General features: G+C 38.7%; 2 protein-coding genes and 1 non-coding gene across 4 annotated transcripts; all 3 read right to left on the reverse strand.

The window, feature by feature from the left end:
• Positions 1-893: 893 nt before the first annotated feature.
• Positions 894-2,721, reverse strand: LOC137968466 (uncharacterized). Its single transcript, XM_068815035.1, has 2 exons — positions 2,412-2,721; positions 894-1,478 (listed from the first exon to the last, which is right to left on the reverse strand). The coding sequence occupies exons 1-2, from the start codon at positions 2,574-2,576 to the stop codon at positions 894-896; spliced, it is 750 nt and encodes a 249-aa protein (XP_068671136.1). The 5' UTR covers positions 2,577-2,721.
• Positions 2,722-6,008: 3,287 nt separating this feature from the next.
• On the reverse strand, positions 6,009-24,653 carry LOC138012641 (formin-2-like). 2 transcript variants are annotated; one of them, XM_068859466.1, is made up of 7 exons: positions 24,591-24,653; positions 22,930-23,533; positions 21,993-22,348; positions 19,191-19,400; positions 18,506-18,712; positions 17,877-18,142; positions 6,009-7,354 (listed from the first exon to the last, which is right to left on the reverse strand). In XM_068859466.1, the coding sequence occupies exons 2-7, from the start codon at positions 23,504-23,506 to the stop codon at positions 7,102-7,104; spliced, it is 1,869 nt and encodes a 622-aa protein (XP_068715567.1). In that variant the 5' UTR covers positions 23,507-23,533; positions 24,591-24,653; the 3' UTR covers positions 6,009-7,101. The 2 variants fall into 2 exon arrangements, with proteins under 2 accessions (XP_068715567.1, XP_068715568.1); XM_068859467.1 differs by having other exon boundaries at positions 24,216-24,600.
• On the reverse strand, positions 9,571-9,643 carry Trnat-agu (transfer RNA threonine (anticodon AGU)). The gene has a single exon. It is a non-coding gene; the product is annotated as a tRNA-Thr (tRNA).
• Positions 24,654-25,042: the final 389 nt, after the last annotated feature.

Raw genomic sequence — 25,042 nt, forward strand, 5'->3', positions numbered from 1 at the left:
TGCCCACGTAACGCGGTAAATCTATCAGCCTGTCTAAAGAGAAAGGCATATCACGCATCCATAAATTAAGAAAGCGCGCATCGTGACATAACCTTGGCTTTGTTGGCTCAACTGTAAGGGGAAGCACAATAAATGGAGGGTCCACCACACCCACTCTCCCCAACAGCGAAATAGCTCCAGATCTCAAACGCGCAACTAACGTTTCCTCCAGAAATGACACAAAGGGCTTGCAAGAGACACTGCTCTTAAACACCTTCATCGGAGGCTCGTCTGAATCGAACAATTCTCCTTTAAAACTTCCTTTAAAATTCTTGAAAAACGGCTTAATCGAGACCTTGTCCCTTATCCGCCCAAGAATCTGTGCCTGTTGGGGTGACGAGCTATCTCGCGCAATGTACCGCCAATACTCGAAATGGTTATGCAATTCTCCAGCTCGAAAACAATTTGGGTCACCGAACAATAACTCCGAAATATCACCAATTAACTCTCCCCTCTGTATTCTCTGTAATCTAACACGGTCACAGGCTGTTACTTCTCCACTGACCTTGACGGGGTCACCGAAACAATCGACCCAGGACATTGGAAGCTCAATTGCTTTGCCTTGTAATTCCTGAAGTCGAAGATCAAAGGAGTCAGATTTCTCCCAACACCACATGTTTCCCTAGAAAAAAGGGGGTAGTGAAGACACCTTAAAACACTGAATCGCCGAAAAACCTAAGACCATATTAAAATCATCTCCGTCAAAGTCAGCAGAGAAATAACAGCTAAGACCAGCGAGGCTGGAGGGCCCTTGTCTCAAGGATACCCCTTTTTCAAAGTCGTTATAACTATGTTGACAAAATAGACAGAGTAAAATATGCACTGGATTGATTCAATACACAAAAGTTTGTTTATTATCGCAAAGAATTAAGCAATATTACAACACACAGCCTTGTCCAGGCGGCCGTCAACCTATAACACCGGTGCGATCTAACGAGATCTAAACACAAGCTACTTGTCTGATTTGGGATCCGTTTTCCTCTGCTTGGACAATCAGCTTTGATATGACCTCGCCTATGACAAAAATAACATCGCAAAGAAAATAGACGAGACGGACGTGCCACACTAGCACCCCGGTTGTCATTCGCTTGAAGCTTCTTGCGATTTGACTTCTTTTCTACTTTAGAAACGATATCCAGGACCCTCTCGTGGTCCTTGTCTCCTAATAGGCGCACAACAAGGTCCTTGAAGTGGTCCTTCGACAACTCCATCTTTTCCCTCGCCGACTGATGAACGAGCCGATAGTAGTTCTTCCTGTCATAATTACGGTCAGCGGCCTTGTTATGCAAAGTCTCCAATATCTCAAGCACCTCATACTTGTTAAACTCTGTCAACGGGCGGGAAGCATAAGCCAAGATCTGTTCCACGAGCTTCTCAGGCGACGCGTTGGTTACTGCCTCCACTGACTGTTTTAACTGTCTCACCTCCTCATGCAATCTCTGCAAAGCAACAAAGAGACTCTTAATCACCGCCCACCTCAATATGCGAAGCACGTGGTGTTATGCATGAAAAGAAAACCTCATTACAGGCCTCGTAAAACATCACGTAACTTCTCGCGTCACCATGTATAAACATCCTTCGGCAGGCACAGCCAAAGGAGAAAATACAAGTAAGACGACCTAGCAACGTTCAACAATTAACGATGGCCCATTAGCATAACTCATAACAAACATCCAAAGGCCACATCAGCCGAAGGAAAAGACAAAACACAAATGACATCTCGCTGTCACCATTCGTAACCATCCCACGACCGCAAAAAACGGCCGAAGGAAATACAAATAAGCGAATTCAAGGCGTCTCTCTTGCGAAAAGCTAGATGTCACCGCCGAACAAAACGGCCACGTCGCTTGTACCATAAGCGAGTCCACAGCGTTCCTCTCGCTAAAAGCTAAACCCCCAACGCTGCTCCGTCAACCAACTACCGCCGAACAAATCGGCCACCTCGCCTGTACGGTTCGTAACCATCCAACGACCACAAAGGCCGAAGAAAATACAAACAAGCGAGTCCACGGCGTTCCTCTAGCCAAGAGCCAGACGCCGACCGCTAATCTGTCAACTAGCCACCGCCGAACAAATCGGCCATCTCGCTCATACGGTTTTGTAACCATCCAACGACCACAAAGGCCGAAAGAAATACAAAATAAGCGAACCCACGGCGTTTCTCCAGCCACAAGGCAGACGCCGAACGCCAGTTCGTTAACTAGCCACGCGGAATAGCCCGACAATCCTTCGAAAAGATTTCGACAACAAGCCGCGATCGGGCCAAAAAAGCTCTCCGTTATTGTCTCCACCATGCTGTGTGAAGAACCTGAAAGATACGACAGATAAGAAATATGCCACGAAAAAATTCATACCAACTAAAAGAGAACTACCTCCAGTTCCTGAGGCTGAGCGACATTAACATTCTGGTTGCCATCCGGTGGATTCACAACCGGCGGATTCACAACTAGCGGGTTCACGACCGGTGGATTCACGACTGGCTCTATAGGATCGACAAGTAACTGAACGTTCGGCTCCGGAGGTTGACCCTCAGCCATCAGGAAATCGTCAAGAAAATCGCGTTGGTCGTATCTTCCAAAAGAAAAGAGACCAGCTCTTCGCGGCTCCGCTGAAAAACTGAGCAAGAATGGCTTATTTTCGCACCAAACCAGAATTTATTATCGGTAATTACGTAATCCCACGTGAGACCGCTAGGCTAGCCATGAAAGAACCATTATTGAATTATTTTAACCTCGCATATCATTATGAGTGTTGTGAATAGCCACACAGACACCGAACCCTTAATAGATATTTCCAGGGCGAGAACAGTGACAACGGCAGGTTTAAAGCACAGGAGACTGGTTCGTGTTTAGATGAGGCTATGGAAACACGGAAAACGTCCTCTAATGCTTGAACAGGACAACTTGACTTGCACTATAAGGCCATCCCCTTTTTTTTTTTCGTTTACCGTCGAATGCATTTCCCGATACTGGATCAGTCGGTGGGATTGACAAAAAAACCTAAAAAAAAAATCATAAGCATTCTCGGAATCGGAGGCCTGGTACCCCAGCATCATAGCTGTGGAGCCAGGAAAACAGCAAGACATGAACCCCAAATCAATATGGCGGAAAGGTTGGTGGATGTTGTTGCAAAATTAAGACAGTGTGGGAAAAAGGATCAACCACCAAAACTGCGACATAAAAATGGCTTTAAAACGTCGTTACCAATTTTTTTTTTGGCAAGATTTCCGCACAGGTCCCTACTTCATTATGCATACACTCCTTTGTTTCAAGAAAACAATAGCGATAACAATAGACGTCCTTCGGGACTGTGGCGCTTTGTTCTTTCTTTTTAGTGGTTTTTTTTCCAAGTCTATATGGACTTAAAAATAGTCGGTCGAACTTCTGTCTGAAATACGGAAAATCGAACAGTTTTTCCTGCAATTTCGGCACTTTTCCTGCAATTTTACCTATTTTTCAGTTTTAGAAGCGCAAGAAGTGTAGTTTCAAGCAATCGTTGTAATAGGGTTCAGATTCGCAAACATAACAAACAAACCAAATAAAAGTACTGTCATAAGAAATTTAATGGCTACCTTCTCTTTTTATCGTGAAATTGTTCTTCCTGTCTGCTTAAAAATTCGCCGAGACACTGCAAAGTGTATATTTTCTTCCTTTCCTGTATTTAGGATCACGAACGGTGCATTTAGAGCGATTTTGCGATTTATCGCTGTTTGTAGAGATCGGCAATATGCTCAATGATACTTCCAAGTAAATAGCTTTGGTAGAGATCCATGGATGTTCCCGTACGAGGCATACTTCGTTTAACCCCCCATCATGTCTTTTCAATGCCCTGCTGTGGGCTCGTTTGTCTGGGTCGACGAAGTTTAGGCGATGGTTAACTGCGGTGAGATGATGTTAGCCCTTGTCTTGTAGGCAGTTTTAAACTTTTCGGCCACAGGTAGCTAGGGCTAATATTTTTTCAAGGAAAGTTTACGGTCAGAAAATTAATATGTGTTCTGGCGGATTGAAGGCTATCTATTGCAGTTTTTTCTTGAGCATCGCGAAACAGATCCATCCATAGGGAGCCCACACAAACAGTGTGTCTGTTTGTATGTTCGAAATATGAAGTGTATGGGAAATATTGAAGAGTCCTAATAAAGTAAACTTACATCGAGAAATGACTATGTTAAAGCTCAAAATAACCTCAGTTGTTGTGTATTGTCATTTCTGCGGCTGAAAATGGTGAATTTGAGGCATTTGGTGGCTTTTCCGTTGACTGTTACTACACGTCCTTAGAAGGACCAGGGTACGTTTTATCAAACGAGTTTATCAAACGAGTTGATCAAAGGTAAACCAAACTGGCAAGATTTCCGAAAACAAAGACATGGGTTTTTCCAGCAACCCAACCCCCTGCCCATTCAAAATTTAATCACTTTCTTATCACTTATGAAACAGGAGACTGCGGTCACGATGCCTCAATTTCTTAATTTCATTCTTAGGTACCACTACAGACCACAAAGGCAAAGTCTCGGCACTGTTGTTTAAAAGGAAAGACTTTAAACGGAAAACCCACCAAATCGCTCTAATTCACCATTTTCAGCCGCAGAAATGACAATACACAACAACTGAGGTTATTTTGAGCTTTAACATATTCATTTCTCGATGTAAGTTTACTATATTAGGACTCTTCAATATTTCCCATACATTTCATATTTCGAACATACAAACAGACACACTGTTTTTGTGGGCTCCCTATGATCCATCTCCCGATGCGGCACTTTGTCTTTGCCAACTGACTGCGTTTTCACACAGGTTTTGGACACGGAAGACGAAAGTAAATTGTTTTCTTTGCACCACTCTATGCACAACTCTGGAAAGGCTATAAAGCTGGGACAATTTCCAAATGATCAAATCTCCCATTGCTGTGACCCTTTTACTTCGGTAGCAGTCTTGATTATTACGAAGACACAAGTTTGCTTCAAAAGAAGGGAAATATGAAACGATTTTAATTGCAATGAACTTGTGCATGAAAGTTTCCCATGAAAGATGCACCAATCAGACTTTAAGCGTGGTATACTCTTCCACGCAGTGAACTTATAAGTGTGTTGCACGCACGGGGCATGAAGGAAAAGAAGGTCACAGTTCACAGCAATACTGGAAAACCTAAAACTATCACAGGGACTAACCTTAAGCCTAAACAGTGCCTTTAGTCGTAATTAGGGTTACGGTTAGCATTATTAAAGGGATGGGTTGTTTCAAGAGTAGTAAAACAGGGATCTCTTAACGGTAACCTACAAGTGTAAGTTCGATTGTAGGTGCTCGGCGCGGCACGTGTATATAATTACGTATCATTGTTATGTAAATAGTCAGCCAGAATTCAAAATAAATATCATTTTCAAGGTGTGAATTAGCAACTTGACACGTTAGCTCAGTGGTAGAGAACAGGGACGAGTAATCCAGAGGTTTACAGTGGGTCGGAGTTCAAGGCAAGCTACGAGTGACATATCATGGGATAAAATGGCAGAAAAAGCCGAGCGGGATCTGGAAATAAGAACAAGACGAAGAGATAGAAAGGTGTGGGCGATGAAGGGAGAGAAGAGAGAGCGGGAGGGAGAGAAAAAATGAGATCCGTTTTTATTCATCCCGTAAGTACAAATTACCCATGTATATATTCGGTTCTCTTGGGTATACGTATTGTTCTACAAAACAATAGCGCGAATGAATAATTAATTTATTCTGCATGCATAATGAAGTAGGGACCTGTACGGAAATCATTCCTTTTTTTTTTTTTTTGGAAAATGCCAGAAATTTGGGTCGGTCGAACGACGCTAAATGGAAAAGGGGATGGCCACTTCTTGGGTTGTCCTTAAAGGACAACCCAACAAGTGAGGCACATACTCATTTTGGGAAAATATTTGTTCCTCGTGTTAACACTGCTGTATGTTGTACTAGATCTGTATGCCAAATGGTACATGTAGAAAATTTTGACACGTAAAATTCATTCCTTTTATTTACTTTTCTTTTCAGGTTATTATTGTACATAATTGTCTCATGGTATTTATGTGCAGCATAACTGATAATTAATTATTAGTACAATAAGAAATAAATGGTGTTCACTATTCGCATATTGTTATTAATTCAAATGAATGACTTTCGCTTGTATGATATAAATATTTGACAAAAATAATTTAAGAAAAAAAAATCACTTATAATTATATACCTTAACATTTTTGTCAATAGTAAAATACAGTGTTATCATAACAACGATTAATGTCCATAAATACAGTTACATAAATAAATCATAAATAAATATCATATAAATAAAACTATTCATTATTTGAAATTCTTCAAAGAACAGTGAAATACGAGAACATGCCCTTGAACCCTCATACCATTTTAAATAAGAGTTATTTGCATTTTGGTATCATTTTATTTCCAAGACCAGAATGCTCTGCCAATAGATTTATCTATTCTCCTGGGAATTACATATGACCACATTTGCAAGACAATAGAATATAAACAAATTGTGCAATTTTTTGGTAGTAAATTATGCAATCATACCAAATTATGGCATTTGGGGAGAAAATGGGTTGTAAACATGACATGGCAGGCATTTTACTAAAAACAACCTTTGACATTTTTACCATATTTCTTGGTGATGGCATGATAATTACAAAAAGGAACCAGCCTTGTTGCAAGAATTTAATTACCTAATAATTAGTAAATGACAAATGGTTCAGCTAAACTGCTCCATACATGCTGTAGCATTTGTATTAAAAATTAATATGCAATAGTGTTGATATTTGTGTGCTTTACATTGCATGATCTAAATATCACAGATCATAACAGTGACAAATGCAATTTTAAAATTAATAGTGCTTAGCTCACATCTGTAATGTTCATTTCAATATTCCATCTGTAATGTTCATTTCAATATTCATTCAAATGCTCTCAGTCCCCTAATATGGTTATTGGTGACACAACTTTCACCATTCTTTGAGGTGAAAAATGAAGCTTTTTAACTTGTAGAGTTATGCTAGAACAGTGTGGCACTCAACTACATACTCAAATAAAACAAATCGGTTTATTTTCTTGATGATGCCAACTTAAACTTCAAGCCAGTTACCTTTGCAGGCTTTACTACTAGTCCTTCCACTTTTTCTGTGTAGACTTTCCTCTTTGTCTCTTCATACATTTGTTTGGCAATGAGCTGTTGTTCCCTTTTCCAAAATACCATAAAGTCAGTGCTAAACTTTGCCCAAAGTTCAAAGAAATCTTGTGGTGGACTACAGGCAGTGGCACTTTTTCCACTAAAGAACTTCCAAAGACTGGTATACCTGTAAGAAGGGATCAAAAGTACAATGGCATTAAAGATGGCAAAATAAATGGCAAAAGTCAGTGTTTAAAACCTTGAGCATTGAAGATTCTGCATGGATGTAAAACTGCACGTAACCCTGACTGGGGACTGGCACATATACCCTAAATGAAATTAATTTTCCTGATAAGTTGAAAACATTTATCCCACCACATTTTGCTGTTGATTTCAAGTTCTCCAAGAAGACTTCTTTTGATAGTTTTGTGCAATTCAGAAACCCTGAACAAGATAGTTAAATACATGTAGTAATCTTATTGCAGTAAAAATGCAGCATTGAGGTGTCTGTGGTGAACATAATTATAATAAGGCATGTTCTTTCAAATGGCTCTCACACTCCTATTTCTCTAATTCATTGAATGATGAACTCAACAACTCATACTCAGTATGCATAATGAATTAGGGACCTGTGCGGAAATCTTGCCCTAGGAAAAAGAGTTCAAAGGGTTCTTGGTTCTGTAATATTCTTATCTCATCCATTTTATTTTGGGGATTGTTGATGTTTAGGTGAGTGATTGGTAGGTTGTACTGAGACATTTCCAACTCTCACGATTGTGTTGCGAGACTCACGATTTCTGGACTCACCTCACAGTCTCACAATTTAACTTTGAAATCTCACGGTTTTCCACAATAAATACAATCTCAATCAGATACGGACTAAAATAAAAAATTATATATATATATATATATATATATATTATATATATATATATAATAATAATAATAAAGCTGCCAACACTGTTAAAATAGTGCTCAATACACATAAGTGTAGAGCTAAATCGTAGAAAGGTGAGGCTAATGAAACCAACACATGATTCACTGTTACTCCGAGTTTCGTGCTTACGCACTCATCAGACAGTATATATATATATATATATTTAGTGTAATTTTCAGTGGTGAATATAAGAATTTAGTGTTATATTCACCATGCTACCCAGTGAATATAACATTTCGGAGGCGCGGCTGCTAAGCCAATCAAGCACTTTTCGTGCCTTTTTATCTTGATCTAGCTCGTTGTTTTGCACTTTCTTGATATTCACCGCTGAAAATTACATTAAAACAATTATTCACCTCAGGCTTACTAAATATTGGGGAATATTTACCTTGACTACATCTCTGGAAATATTCACCAAATTATACTCACTTCGCCTTCGGCGAATAATTGTTAAATAAATAAATAAATATATATATAACTAACTGCAGACAGTACTGTTTCGGCCTATATATACCGGTATATATATATATATAACGCAAGTAGAGGGTTCCGGTTAGTTGCAGAGTGCTCGATACGTGAAGGAGAGCAAATAACGATTAAACAAAGACAACTTCACAGCGTAGCGAATTCAAGTTTCATGTTTGAACAATCATCAGGCTCCAGTTCTTACATTTGCATTTCCATTTATTTAAAGGCCATTCTAATCCTCTAGGGAAGGTGCTATTTTAAGTTGGAAGATCTTGAAACACGCCGCATCTTTTAACCAGGTTTCCAGGTAGCCTGTGCTTGTGGGAGAAGTATTTTATTATCTGCAGACCTGACCTCGCAACTTTGAACAGGCGTAACGAACTCGTGTCATCTTGTAGACACGCGAGGAAATATCTCCTCAGAAACCTCATATGTTGATCTATTTCCGCGCAACACTATTAATTCAAATTTAGCGTGCGAGTGTAATCCTGCCATGTATAAGCGCGTGTTTTAACAGAATCTTCACTTAGCTATTTTATCTGAAGAGTGCCACACAGTTCGTGCGGTAGGAAACTACCGGTAGTGAGTAATAAGATGGCTAGTCAGATCAATTGTTGATTCAATTACTTTCTTTATACTTTCTTTATATTCATGCTCTAGTCTTCTGGACGGGGTTTAATACACAACGTTTCGGCCGTTCGGCCCTCTTCAGCTTAAAACTTAAAAACTGAAAAACTCAAAAGTTAAAAACTAAAAAACTTTTAACCTGAAGAAGGCCGAATGACCGAAACGTTGTGTACTAAACCCCGTCCAGAAAAGTCAAGAGTTTGTCTCTTCGTCGCTTTTTCTTACATACACTAAACTACAAATTCACGTCGAGACATTGTATCCTGTGGATCCCCTTACTGGGAGTTCATCGTTAAGTGAACCAATTGAGAAAGAGAGAGAGAAAGTTACAGGAAACTCAACACTGGACAACTTCTGGGGAAAACTGTAATTGCCCTGAGCGGGATTTGAACCCACGTCCCCCTGATCACTAGTCGGGTGTGATGACCACTACACTATCAGGACAACCATGCTGGCAACATGGCTGATTGATCACTTAATGTGTGGCATTTACGTGGGACTCCCTAAGGGCCAGTTTTTCTATGTGATAACACTGGATAAACATGTGATTCACAGGCTGACAAGGGTAATTAATGTAAAGAGTCAGTTTTCCCCAGAAGTTGTCCAGTGTTCAGTTTCCTGTAACTTTCTCTCAATTTCTCCTCAACTTGGACTGTGAATCCATTTACAATCCTCCTGGGTGTGATACGTTGTTGGCTCAAAGGATCTACTTAACTGACTCTAAGTGCTTCGCGCCTCATTGCCACGGCCTTGCCGTGGAATTTGCAATTGTCTGAAGACATCAAATTTGTTTGAATTAATGCTTGAAAGACACCAATTATGGCAGTTTGGAGACTACTAGGCATTGGTAGCATTGAGATTCCTTTGTTTTAAACCATTTGTGGAAATTTCACTATTTGGGACCCAAATTTCGAGATTTTTTGGGGTAAAGGCCTCAAGATTTGGGGACTTAAGATTTTGGGAAGTCTGTGTACTTGTAGTAAGATGCGATGTTAATCTCGTAGCCATCTATTACATCAGTTTCGGAGTTGTGGCTGGTTGTAGAGATTGAGTTGTTGAGTTCATCATTCGATGAATTAGAGAAGTAGAGAGTGTGAGAGCCATTTGAAAGAACATGCCTTCCAGTACCATTACTATTATAATTATGTCCACCATAGACACCTCAATGCTGCATTTTTATTGCAATAAGATTACTACATGTATTTATCCATCTTGGGCTCCTTTGCTCTAATAAAACAATAGCAATAACGATAGATGTCCTTTGGGACTGTGACGCTTTGTTCTTTCCTCTTAGAGGTTTTTTTTGACTGAAATCAAAAAGTGTTTCTTGCAATTTTAGCACTTTTCCTGCAATTATGGCTATTTTTCCATTTTAAAATAAGTGAAAGAAGTGTAGTTTCAAGCAATAGGGTTCCTATTCGTATACATAACAAACCGACCGAATAAAAGTACTGTTTTCAAAAAGTTAATGGCTTCCTGCTCATTTTTTTCGTGAAGTGGTTATTTCTTTCTGCTTGTGAATTGCTGAAGCACTGCAAAGTGTATGTTTTCTTTCTTTTTTTCCTGTATAAGGCATGACCATTTCATTTCTCTCCCCACCATGTCTTTTTAAGGCCCTGGTGTGGGCTTGTTTGTCTGGGTTGATAAAGTTTAGGCAGTGGTTAACTGAAAGATGATGTTAGCTGTTGTCTTGTAGGCAATCGCAAGCAGTTCACAGGTCACAATATCGGGCTAATATTTTTTCAAGAAAAGCTCACTGCCTTAAAATCACGAGTTCTGGCAGATTGAAGGTTATCCATTGCCGTTTTTTCTTGAGCATCGCGACACAAATCTATCTCTTGATGCACTTTGTCTTTCCCAACTGACTGAGCTTCCTCACCCAGGTTTTGGACATTTCATGGACGACAAGAGTAAATTGTATTCTTTGCACCAATCTATGCACTGCTCGGGATCTGCTATAAAGCAGGGACAATTTCTCATTTTGCTGACTCTATTTCTTTGGGTAGCAATCTTGATTATTTTGAAGACACAATTTGCTTCAAAAGAAGGGGTATGCGAAACGATTTTAATTGCAATGAACTTGTGCATTAAAGTTTCCCATAAAGGATGCACCAATCAGATTGGAAGTGTTGTAAGCATGCCGCATGGGGCATGTAGGAAAAGCAGGTCAGAGAGTAAAACCTAAAACTATCACAGGGACTAACCTTAAGCCTAAACAGTGTCTTTTGTCCTAATTAGGGTTACCGTTAGCATTATTGAAGGAATGGGGTTGTTTCAAGACTACATGTAGTAAAACAGGGATATCTGAACCATGACCTACATTTCGGGCTGCTTGGCACAGCATGCACAATTACTTATCATTGTTATGTGAATTGTCAGCCAGAATTGGTGTGAATTAGCAACATGAAATGTTTAGCTCAGTGGTCTAGGATACGGGCAAGTAATCCAGAGGTTTGCAGTGGATTGGAGTTCAAGGCAAGGTGTGAGTGACATAAAATAATAAAATGGCAGAAAAGGCCGAGAAGATCTGGGATAGAAGGACAGGACGAAGGAATAGAAAGAGGAAAGCTGGGACCAAAAAGGAACAATTTTGTGAGTGACAGAGAAAGGGAGAGGTGAGAGAGAGAGAGAGAGAGAAATGAGATCCATTTTTCTTCATCCCATAACTACAAATTAGCCACGTACACATTTGGTGCCCTTGGGTATACATATTGTTGCACAAAATAATAACGCAAATCCATAATTAACCTATTCTGCATACAAAATGAAGTAGGGACCTGTTGGAAATCATTCCCATCCTAGTTCTGACTGAAACAAAAAAATTAATAAGTAATTGATTCTACTTCTAGCAATTCACTTTTCTAACATTATGTAAACAGAATCATCAAATGCGATAGGAAAAAAGGTGGCGGTGTTATTGTCTTCCTTAAACACAGCGTTTCTGCTCATAGCTGTAAACAATTAGAGCTAGTGGATATTGGCCATTTTCACACTAGAGACGGATAATCCGTCTGCTACATTTCCCATCTTGGTATGAATTCCAGGCAGACAAACTGTTTGAAGTTCTGGTCTCAAATTCACACTAGATGTATAGAACACAGGTTTTTTTCTCAGGTGCGGTTACAATTCCACAGTTCTCAATATGGCAGCCATGGTGTACTTTCTTATGTCAACCAGGAGAAAAAGAAAATTAATTTGAAGACAATTTAACGCTCTATCGGAAAGCTTCGCAAATTATAACTCTTGAAACACTTCATAAGCCTCCAAAGTGGTTTAACAATTTTTCCAAACTCCATTAATTGTGCCAAAGATTCTTTTAATCCAAGCTATTCTACATCAATCTGCTTTCTTTTTCACAACTTTAGACGCCATGTTTTCCTTCCCAGAACTCAGAGTGCTCTTTCTAGTTCCAGGCTTTTCAGGGCAAAATAAGATGACTTTATCCATCCTGATGTGAATTCCAGACAAATCATCCGTCTTTGACCAATTTCCCGTCCTCGAATCTGTCTACATAGACAGATAATCAGATGGATAAAAATAGACGGATTATCCATCAAAAACAAACAACGTTCCATTTTCATTTTCTAGTGTGAAAACGGCAATTAAGGCCATTTACATTGATGTCAAGGAAAGCAAAAACACCTGGTTTTCTCTTCTCACATGCTACAGATCACCAAAAAAGAATAAGCCCACAGACTTTTTGCCATCCCTTTATTCTACAAATGAAACGTTGTACAATCTAACAAACGAATTACTCATCAACGGTGATCTAAATTTTAACATGCTCAGCAGTGATGCCCACCAGACAACTGCCTTCAACTGCCTTCAACTGCCTTTGCTGACTAACACTATTACAGAACTTACATGACCAACAGACAAGTTGAGCACCCTTCTCGGTGTCATCCTGACCACTCATCCAGAAAGATTCTGCTTTACTCACAATCTAAAACTTTGTATCAACGATCATGATCTGGTTGTCACAATTCGCAAGTGGAAACTGCCTTAACCAGCACAGAAGATTATTATGTAACCCTCAACGAAAAAGTTAACTTGTATCTCCAAAAATAATGTAATGAATGTCCCCTGGGATTCCACATTTGTTTCCGGGATTTATGACAATATCAATGACACCTGGGTGCACTAGCACAACTCATTTACTGAAGTAAATTGATCAACATGCAGCTCTCAAGAAACTAGATGCTCTGTGAGCATAAACTAGGTTGCCTGTCATACATGTGTACGTGTTACACAAAAACCGAGGGCACTGATTTGGGTGGTAATGAAGCTGCTGAAACTGGATTTTCCTGGCAGGAGCAATGCTGGCAGGGCCAATCCAAAATAAAAATGAAAAAAGCCCAGGAATGCAATAAGTACTCCTAGAAACTCTTACTGTAGAAGAAGCAGGCCAGGGGATCAAGCTTGTTCGGAAGTGGCTGGCACTCTCAGTCCAACAGCAATGCAGTAAACAACAACAATTCAAAACGGTACCCGGGTAAACTAAACTCTGAATCACAACTGTCCGGAAAAACTTAAAATCTCTCAAAACTTGAAAAAATCATACGTGTTAAAAATTCGAAGAAACTATGCTACGCAATAATGCTGATGAATGGTACATGTAAGTTGTTTTGCTAACACTACTAATATACTTGAAATAGCTTGTCGTTTGTAAATAGCTGTTGCATAAATTAAATTTGATCAAAAATGCAAAAATTCACCTACAGTGTACATGTAAATGCTTTTTTCAGTTTAGTTTAGTTTCAGTTTATTCACACATACAAATATATATATATATAAATATAATATAACTGTGCACCACAAATAGCATAGCTAATCTAGGCGGTGTATAGTCAAGATATATACAACATAAAGTAATAAATAATAAATACATTTTGTCTCAAATATGGGAAAAACATACATATCTGCTAGAAAGATATAAGAAATAATTTATCAGAAAGATTATACACTTTAACATAAACCCGCTCATGCACTAAAAACTGCAACAATTTAGTCTGAAGGTGTTTTTTGAATAATTTTTAAAATTTTTTTTCCTTTTATTTTTCATTTAATTACAATTACAAAAAAGAAACATTAATATACGCACATTAAAGCTAGAGTCACATACATTTTAGAACTTTAAAAAACAGTAAATAAATAAATAAAATTAATTAATAAATATAACTCTTACTACCGGTAATTACATCCCACTATTACAATCTTATATTCTAAAGTTATTACACATGCACAAAGATAACGTTAAAAATAATAACATTTGATATCATAATAGTAATAATAATACATAAAGGTAAAGTCTCCGCTTATGAGCCAGAAGGCTCATCAGGCCGGCGCTTATCTCCGGTTTCTGTAGCATGAAGCGACTAGGAGTATTTCTACTCCCCCCTGGATGGGATGCTAGTCCATCGCAGGGTTACCCCCAGCATTACGCCGGTACCCATTTATACACCTGGGTGGAGAGAGGCACCGTGAGAGTAAAGTGTCTTGCCCAAGAACACAACACAATGTCCCCTGCCAGGCCCCGAACCCGGACCACTCGATCCGGAATCGAGCGCACTAACCATGAGGCCACCGCGCCTCCCAATAATAATACATACAAATACATATTTATTGTATAGGTTTAATTATCCACTTTTTATTAAAATATTCTTTTTTTGTGATTTTACTTTCTATTTCATACTTAATGTTTATTTGGCTTTAAACCCCTCGATTTTAGTCCCACAAGAACAATTTTCCAATAATTATGAAGTAATTCAATAGATCAAGTAAGGGGCATTTTTCTGAAAATATCCCAAATAACACATCTTTTAGGGAGAGGTGGATTGGATGTTTTTAAAGTCTAGTGTGGGAACAGTTATAAAAAAAAATGATTTGAGGTTTTCCGACTCAGTTTTACAAAACGTACACAAATCATTGCTTCTGTAACCAATTTTACATAATTTGGTATTTGTATAAAAAATAGAGTTTATAGCTTTATATTGGAAAGGTTTTACATAAGATTCAAGTGCAACAGAATGTGGTAATAAGAAGATTTGATTGATTTGATCAATTGTAAAATCAGAATCCTTCTGCAATTTTATGGTGATATTGGGATGTTAAGCCTTTCTGGAAACAAGTAGAGAATAGTAATCTTTTGATCTTTTCTGTCTAATATCGAAAATGTTATTTTCAAATGTATAAATGGGGGATCGGGTTGATAATGGTACATGGTATACCTTAGGGTATAGAGTGTCTGAGACCAGCCAACAGAAGAAAATTGGTTTTGTTTATCTTGTTCAAGAGGTGAGTGAACGTTTATATCCCCGTCAAGAAAGACATCATGCGTGTATGTGATTCCTGCCTTGCGATAATTTTTAAAATACACTGGTTTGTTATCTATTTTTCTTTCTTTATTGTTCGAAATAATGTTTTGATAATCCTTTTCTTCAGCAAAGGTATCGCGAAATTCTGACCACCATTGCAGAAGTTCGTCGTAGAATGGAGAGGGTAAGTTAAAACCTTTGACATCAAAGTTACAGCTGAGAAAAAAGATGCCCCCAACATGGTCTAACAGATAGAGAAAATATATCTTCCATGTGGCACTTGAATCATTAAATACTCTCTGCAGCCATCCTAACCTCAAAGATCTAATCATGCAATCAACATCTATCATTTTTAAACCGCCCCTCTCATAATCATTTATTGCAGATACACAAGTTACTTTATCAACACCGTTCCACAGAAACTTAAAAAGCAGTCTATGCAGTTCACTTACTACTTCGTTTGGTGTTGGTAATATAGAGAAAACATAAACAAACTTCGAGATCAAGAAGGATTTGATTATTGTTACTTTTCCGTAAAGAGGTAGGCCTCTCGAGGACCATATAATTATTAATAAACTTTTTGATACTGTCAAGCCTTTCAATAACATTCTTCTCTTTTAGAAGTTTCAGATCGTATGTGAAATAAACTCCTAAAGCTTTGATCGGGGTTTTAGGCCACTTGATGCTAAATGGGTCTTCCGTTTTCTTCTAAATGAACCGATCCACATACCATCTGTTTTTGAGGAATTGATATTAAGGCCAGAAATATTTTGAAAACTCTCCATCAGTTTAAAGAGTGATTTTGATGAATCGACATCGGCTAATGTTGCAGTTGTATCATCAGCATATTGCAGGACTTTTGTTTCCTCTTTTCCAATAACTATACCTTTAATATCTGAGTTCTGTCGAATGGCGATTGCCAGCGTTTCTACTGCAATTACAAAAAGGTATGGAGATAAAGGATCTCCCTGTCAAATGCCACGTTCAGGTGGGAAGAAGTTTGAAGTTAAGCCGTTGTTTATAACACAGGTTTTTATGTCTTTGTAGAAAACTCCAACCCAGAGAATAAAGTCTGGTCCAAAATTGAGTTTCTCAAGACAACCCCATTTTATGAGAAAACCCCATTCAACACTATCAAACACCTTCCAGATGGAAATCGATAAAGATCATTAAAACGGGGATATTTTCCGTTGCAGTGAAATCCATAATATCGTGGATAGATCGTATTGTTTCGCCTATAAATGATCTTTTACATATCCAGTCTGCTTTTCATGGATTATATCAGGTAGAACATTTTTTATCCTCCATGCAATTGCTTTAGTCATAATTTTTGAATCTACATTCACAAGAGAGATAGGGTGCCAATTTTTTTGAAGCGAACAATCTTTCCCTTTTTTCAATTAGAGTAATCACGGCTTGTTTTTGAGAGCTAGACATCTCACCTTTTTCAAAACATTCGTTAACACATTTAATAAAACTATTCTTAAGTATTGCCCAGAAGGTTTTATAGAATTCAATGGGAATACCATCATTTCCAGGGGTTTTATTTAAATAAAAGCTGCTTATCCTAACAAGACCAAACTCATCCTATATGCTTCACTCGTTTACTTATCAAGTGGTTCATGGTGTTTACCCGAAAACATAAGAACATCAAGAATATAAAGTTTTACGAAGAAATTTGAAATGGATGTCACTATCATCCTCCCTTGAATGCAAGTTGTATTCTGTGCAAACCAATCAATTATCAGCACTATCTTTCCATCTTTTTTTTTCTTCTTCTTCTTTCTCAACTTCAACACTACATGAATGTTTCTTTGTTTTAAATGATCCTTATTGCACATTTGCATTTAAACGAGAAAAAGGAAAGGAAAGGATCAACTTTATTTAAGTGTCTAGTCGTTCTAGCACTGGAGCATTAATTGGGGACACTGTAAACAGAAATTAACAATTACTGCAAATCAAGTCAACTGTTGGATTTTGAGAAGAGGGTAACCAAAACCGGAGTACCCAGAGAAAACCGCTCGGTGCAGAGTGGAGATCAAACCAACAAACCCAACCCACATATGACACCAAGTCTGGGAATTGAACCTGGGATACATTGGTGGGAGGTGATTGCTCTCACTGGTCACTGCCCCATCCCTGCACCCCAGCCTTTGCTCATATGTGATATGTGGATGAATAAAGTTGCTTCTTACTTCTCTCAAAGTTGATTTCATTCACAAGATGAAATACCGTATTATAATACAATTTTCAAGGTTAAAAATAATCGAAAGACTAGAAGTACACAAAAAATTAGGATGCTACTTTGGAGGTACACAAAATATATCCAACTCTCAACAACAAAAACACCATACTACATGTACCTTCTCCTGCATTCTGTGAGGGCTTGGTCCTGTTCAGTCAACTCTCCTCGACTGTCTTCCAAGAATGAATTCATCACATCAACAAAGGGCTGCTGCAGCTTTTCCTCACTTTTTTTAATAACAATGGAAAGTTTTCTCTCACATGAATCAAGCTGTCTTTTCAGGCTGCTTACATCAACTTCTATGTCTTCAAATGTAATCTGAGATGCTACTTTAAGGTCATGTGGTTCAGGCAATGGAAACTTGGAATTAATGGTCCCTGCATTCTTGCAAAAATTGTAAAAAATTGAAAACCATTATCAGTCATTAAGAAAAAAGGATGAAGAGGAAAACCCAGTTCATTCAAAGTATGCAGTGACAAGATCAATCTACATTGCTATGCTCATCCTTACTACAGGCACATTTTACTCAAAATTAATACAGTGTATGGGTCCCATATAATTTTCAAAAAATTGAAAAAATCAGTGTCATACCACAAAGTACATTCTTAAATCATTGTTTTCCTACCCAGACGCTTCACTGGCTCTTTTATTCTGAAACTACAATGGTTTTGATAACTTTGAAAAAAGGCAACAGTGTATAGCATAGTTTAAAGACTGTTTTGCATGACGAAAAATAAATTCATGTACCTGATCAAATTGTTTAATATAGGTGCGCACAAGATAATGCAGCAAATTTAATGAGTTGTCTTTGCATTTTACATCTTTTAATTTGGGAAGTATATCCAACTCAAAGCCATCTGCTTGTCCTCGGGCAACATTTCCGCCATTCATGTAGTTTCCAAAAGCAAGAACCAGACCAAGAATGTTGCTTATCGCTTCACTTGTTTTTAACATCTAAGAAGGAAAAGAAGTGACAGTATGAAAGTATTTACATGCAGTACACAGGTTGCTTTCTGGTGTTACATGTAGTATATACATGTACTTAGGTACTCCAACAGTTACATTACATGTACAGTAATCCTGCCAGAGCCATGTCCATCAAGGTTGATTACGTGCTAGGGAAATCTCAATCTATCAAGCTGGGACTTCAGGATGCAATCAGGGTGTTCAACACACCAAGCTTACAAATTTCACCTGTAATGTCACTAATTCTATCTTCTTTGTCTTCTCCCCTATCTACAATATAGTGGGAATAACACCACTTTGTACCTGGACTGAAATTACCACAGTCAAGTTATCAGTACATGTGTACCTAAAAGGTGTATAATAATATGCTCTTGTGTTAACCTTTCACGTAACCTGTAGTCGATAATAAAATCTACAGAAACCTTGAAACTTTATAAACTCTTTAGTAAATCAGTAACACTAATACCTCACAAACTAATCTGAAGTTGGTAAGTTTCTGTCCAATTTCTGTGAGGGAGTCAGTCACAGTTGTCCTAAGCATCATGCAAAACAGTCGTTCCTCATAGCAGCTTATTTCGGATAATTCCAAGAAGAACTGCTCTGGTCTATCAAGAACTGCATCAGAATGTGTCTTGCAGAAAGAAAAAACAGCTTGAAGCTCATCTTCCGTTGGTCTCTAGATGTCACACAGAAAAAAAAACAACTCACATTAATAATATTGCTCTAAAATCAATGGTTGCAGCCAAATATTTTGTCCTGACTTCTAAATATTGCTTCAAAAAATGAAACATTTTCTAACATTAAATAGTTGAAGTGAAACACTTTACAGTGCTCGACTTTTTCAGGAAAAAACCTAGGGGCCAACTGGCCCTAAGTTTTCAGATTTGGTCGCCAACTCAAGTATTTTATTTGTCAAAAAATTTTGGGCTGAGAATCAGAGCGCATACCGCGGCTTTGACAGCCAGAGATGGGTAAAAATAGTTGCAAAGTTTAAATACTGGATAACTTGACTTAAAAATAAAGCATTGGTTAATTCCAGCAGTCCCCCCTCCTTTCCCCTCTTCCCTGGAAACCCCGGGGCATTTGCAATTTTATCGCGGCCCGGGGGCTGGGCATTTGTTGAAGATTGGCTAGTCTCTCAGGAACTAGACAAACTTGTGATGTTTTAAAGGTACATGTATGTTTTCTCAATTTTAGATATTTCTTAATTACTTGTAAGCATATAAATATACAAAGCAACAACTTGAACTATATTTTGTTTATCACATATCCAGAGATTGAAAATAATCAACTTGAACACGACTACAGCTGTATTTTGCATTTCACATTCAAAACTAGCCTACATTGTAGCATTTTTTAAATTCATGAAAGTCAACCTGGAGTGCACTTTAAAATACTTTAGGTTTGCTAATTCGAATGATGCGATCTTCACTTGAGACAGATCTTGCGAGCTTAAAATGCAATGCATCATCATTTAAAATGTCACGATTCTTCACAAAAAACATAGCCTGTGTATACAGGCCTGTGCATTAGCCCTCTTCCTTTGTCCCCACCCCGGTTCATTTAGACAGCTTATGTGTCCTCACCCCAAAGAATTTTCCCATTTCCCATTCACCCCTAAACTGGCCTAAATTGGCCATACTTAGTAATATTTTACTCTGTCTAACGCCAGACGATTTTACTCGTCAATGGGGAACCCCCAGGAGTCAAAGGGTTAAAAAAAATGTCAACACCTGGGGCTTAGCCTGGGAGTGGGGGGGAAGGTCTCTGCCGGAATTGAGTAATGCATAAATTGGACAAAAAGTATTTCAATCATAACATTGCTAGCAAATTCGATTGTGACTGTTCCAGACATCATAATAATTATATCCCTATTTATATTCTACACAGGTTATTCAGCAGTTGAGCTTGAAATTCAGAAATACTCAGTCCTCTGAATTTGTTAGATAATCTTAATTAATGCTTCAACGAATATAGGATAGACTTTAGCCGGGTTGAGTTCAAGCCTCTGTCATTTTGGCGAGTCAAAATGTAAATATGAACTAAGCTGCATCAGCTTCCGTCACGCAAGCGACAAAGCGAGAGCGGTAGAGCAGTAGATCTCAGTTTGTGTTTCCTTAAGGATACGTGAACACTGTTTTCAAAGGCGACAGTAATGGCCGCAGGAATAGCAGAATTACACGCACATATCATGCACGTAAGTCCGCCATATTGTGCGCAATTTACACGCAAATTACTTGTGTGTTACGCGAGAGTAAAAAAATACACAAAAGTGTGAGTAAATAATTACATGCAAATTCTTTACAGTGCGTGTAAAATTTTACACGCAGAGTTTCGTGTAAAAGAGGGCAGAGTATTCACTGTTGTACATCAATTTGTAGTGGCTTTTTCTGGAAGAAAATGTTGCATGTCTAATTGTCCTAGTGGTTTCCAAAGAATTTATTCAGCTTTGCATTTCAACATTTTCATGACAAAAGTCCACTTTGGTTGAATAATCAAGACTTGGTTTGAATGACTGTTGTTGCTGGCACATCTGGGGTCGTCTTCGGAATATCACTGCATGTTTGGCTGGCTGAACACATGTTTGCGTTTGTTCCTTTTTCGTGTACCGTTTCAGTGGGTGAGTTCTGAGTTTGCTTGTTTTTCGGCAATATGTCATGCTGTCAAGCATTTCCACCGATTGTTCGCTCGCTCCAATAATAATTTTTAATTTTTAATTGATTAAATATGGGAAAACCAGATCAAGGAAATTTCACTTAGCAATGTTTGAAATGAGAGCTAAGGATTTATTGATGGATAATGGCAGCAATCCAAAGATAAAACCCTATTCCATTGTCAGATTATGTACATTGCTACATGTAAATGGAAAATACACACAAGCCGCGTGTAATGGACATAGCAATTTCACTCATGTCAAATTACATGCAGACTGCGTGTAATTTCAGGTGTCTATAACAGTTCGTGTAAAATTTACATGCACGTAACACGCGCGCATAAATCCGCCATCTTGCACGCATTTTACACGCGTGTAGGTGCTGCTATTCCTGTGGCCAGTACTGTACATGCGTGAAAGCGCGAAGTATAGTCCGCTATTGGACATTCATTGAACTCATTCATTGCTCAATCAGGGAATCAAACCCCAAGCACATTGGTGGGAGGCAATGATAACACCATTTTGTCAGCCTTGCCCCTGTGATGTAGGAAACCCAGGAAAAGACATGCTCTCTCTTCCTAAACCTTACTACAATAACCTTTTAACTGTACTCACAATTTCAAAGAGAGAAGTCAAGCTTTCTTGATCCAAAATAGCAGTGTTCACGTTGTACAGAGCATCTCTGATCTCATCCATTTGAACATGAAGACTTCTCAGGAAAATTCCAACGGCCTGGGATCTCTTGTTATCCAATAAGTGGACAACTTGTTGTTTAACTCTCTTTGTGGAATTAGATGAGAGAAGGGCCCCTTCTGATTTCCTCTGCACCTTGGCAAACATTTCAGCAAAATCACTAACATTGATAGCTGGTTCTTCCAGCATTGCCCATACTGTGTCACTTGACTGTGCTGCTGGATTTATGACTGGATTTAGTTGTATCCGCTTCCAAAACAGTGGCTTCATTGGGAAGGCTAAAGTTAAACAGTCAAATTAAGTGTGTGTTCAGTTGATTACCTGGCCTATGAAAGGTAGCTTGCCACAAGAATGCTATATCCTTTGCAATTTCAAGATGTCCTGTCAGCAACTTAGGTGTGAATCACCTAGGTATGAGGTTGTACATGTACAAACAAAGCAAGGCTCGAAGAGATGATATATTTTGATCTGCAATGAGTTTTATGACTCAAGGATACTCTGAAAAAACCTGAGTGCTCCATTCTACAGTAGGAGTTGAACCTACAACCTTTTGATTACTAGTTCAGATTCTCTACCAATGAGCTATTAGGCGACTCATGGGCCTTTCCTAACTGTACTATTCTAATGCAAATTTGAAACTTACTTATTAAGGTTCCCTGATTCACATAAGAAAAGCAATATGAAGTGTATAAGAAACAAGACAACTAACTACATGCAAACCTCACTGCCATTTTCATACCCAAGATCACTAAACATTATTATGCAACTTTCAAATGGTGTGTTATAAATTTATAGGCATTTTAAGCATTGAACTTAAATACTTCCCATTGAAAAGCAGTTAAAGTAAAAATGAACTTACCTGGAGTTACAACCTTTTTCCTAAACACAGATTGTTTCCTTGCAGCTAAAGATAATGGTGGAGGAAATACCATAGGTATTGCAGGAGGAGGCGGAGGAGGAATACCAGGGCAAGCTGAAATCCCATCAGGAACTGGTGGAGCAGGGGGAGGGGGAGGAATATTAGGGGAAACTAATATCCCTGGCAGAGGTGGTGGGACGGGAGGGGGAGGAACATCAGGGCAAGTTGGTATCCCTTGAGAAGATGGAGGAACACTAAGACAAGGTAACATTCCTAAGAAAGGTGGTGGGGGAGGAGGAGGTGGAGGAGGAGCAGGAACATTGGGGGAAGCTGATGTCCCTGAGAGAGATAGGACAGGAGTAGGGGAAGGCGGTTTAGGTACACTCTCCACAGCATGACCAGAGTGATTTGGATCACTTGGTTTCCCTGGAACAGGAAAGATTTGATTTTCAGGAGCTAAGGACAGGGTGGAAAGCTGTGGTGGACAAGGAAGAGGTGGAGGATAGTGCATACATCTTGTCAAAGAAGGACTTGAAGGGGGTGTCCTAGTGACAGGTAGCCCTGCTCCAGGATACATGTGGTCAATAGTGACATCAGGCCAAACCTGAAAAATTGAAAAACATCCAAAAATAGTTTTTTATACATGTACATTAAACGTGGTGTCACCTTGTGGGAATGTATTTTAGTTATGAATTTGTCACTGACCACCAAATGTGACCGACAACCTACTCCCCCTACCCCACCCCCCTGATCCAAAAAAATGGGAGCAGAGTCACCAACTCAGATAGATGAGATATCAAAAAAGGCATAAAGGTGCAGGTCTTGACATTAGAAACTTCTATAACATTCTAGAACTGTTAGACATTTTAGAGATTTTAGAGATTTTAGAACCCCCAAAAGACCTTACATGTTCTAGAGCTTTAGAAATCTTAGACTCACAACATGGACCATGGATATTCTAGAACTTTAGAACTTTTAGAGATTTTAGAACCCCTCTTCCCCTCTAGCATTCTACATCACATACTGATTTTAGAGGTTCTTGAACCTTTTAGCTATAGATTTCTAGACTGTAGAGACATGCCCTCACTCTTTTTAAAATAACTCTAAAATAGAAGATACATGTAGCTATAGCTGAGTTCTATCTTCTAATGACAATATCTGCACCTTTCTCAAAAAAGGATTGAGTCAACTGAACATGGGAGTTTAAAATTCAATCTTGGCAATGTTGTAATTATATTTCAGCATGTGAAGTGCTATAAAATGATGTGTAACTAGAACCAACTCACAGCTTCTTTTGTGACTTGATGAAAAAAGATGGGAAAATCATCAGCAAATAGGTTTGAACCAACACCAACGACAGTCTGCTCTGATCTCACGAGATCGAACCATTAACTTCATCAAGTTTCAAATCCGATTGAACACTTCCCTTAAACCAGTGGGATGTTTTCGCACAAGTGTTTTTTCTTGAAAACAGAAAACTGACAAAATGAATATAATATATCCCTTGTGCCTTCTCTATTTCCTCTATGTATCCCTTGTTGAATTCATGGATTGTGCTTTCTAACTGTCATTAAAGATGTCGGATTCACTTCGCCTGAAGCCCTCAATGAATCCCTTAAGTGGGAACGTCAATGCAAATATTACGATGCCAAGACCCTTACCTATTCCAATAAGTTTCCAATCGTGTTTCTGACTATTATCTGGAGAATGGCTGTCAAAATGTTCTCGTATCCAGGCTCCCTCGGCATAAAATCGTAACTAAGAAGAGGACACAACGTACCCCCTACACGACACCCTCCGTCCAGTGAATATATTAATTTCAGTCCGGGACAGATTGGGGCAAAATAAATGATGGAAGTGGTAGTATCATCCCTGGGTATTGTTATTCATGACATTATAATAAGGTATGGGAAATCAATCTGACCTGGGACAAGCCCAAGACAGACTGAATTGAATGTAGGTAAGCTGGAACCCGACTTACTCGCTCGGGAGGGCGGGTGGGTCGCCAAACGCCCTTCTTGTCGGACGGGACAAAGCGTGCTAATGTTTCCTATAATATATACTCATTTGCATATCATTACTTAATCCCCCAGGATGGTATTTACAATTCAAA

This window comes from Montipora foliosa, chromosome 8 (assembly GCF_036669935.1).
Source record: "Montipora foliosa isolate CH-2021 chromosome 8, ASM3666993v2, whole genome shotgun sequence".
Classification (NCBI taxonomy): Eukaryota; Metazoa; Cnidaria; class Anthozoa; order Scleractinia; family Acroporidae; genus Montipora; species Montipora foliosa.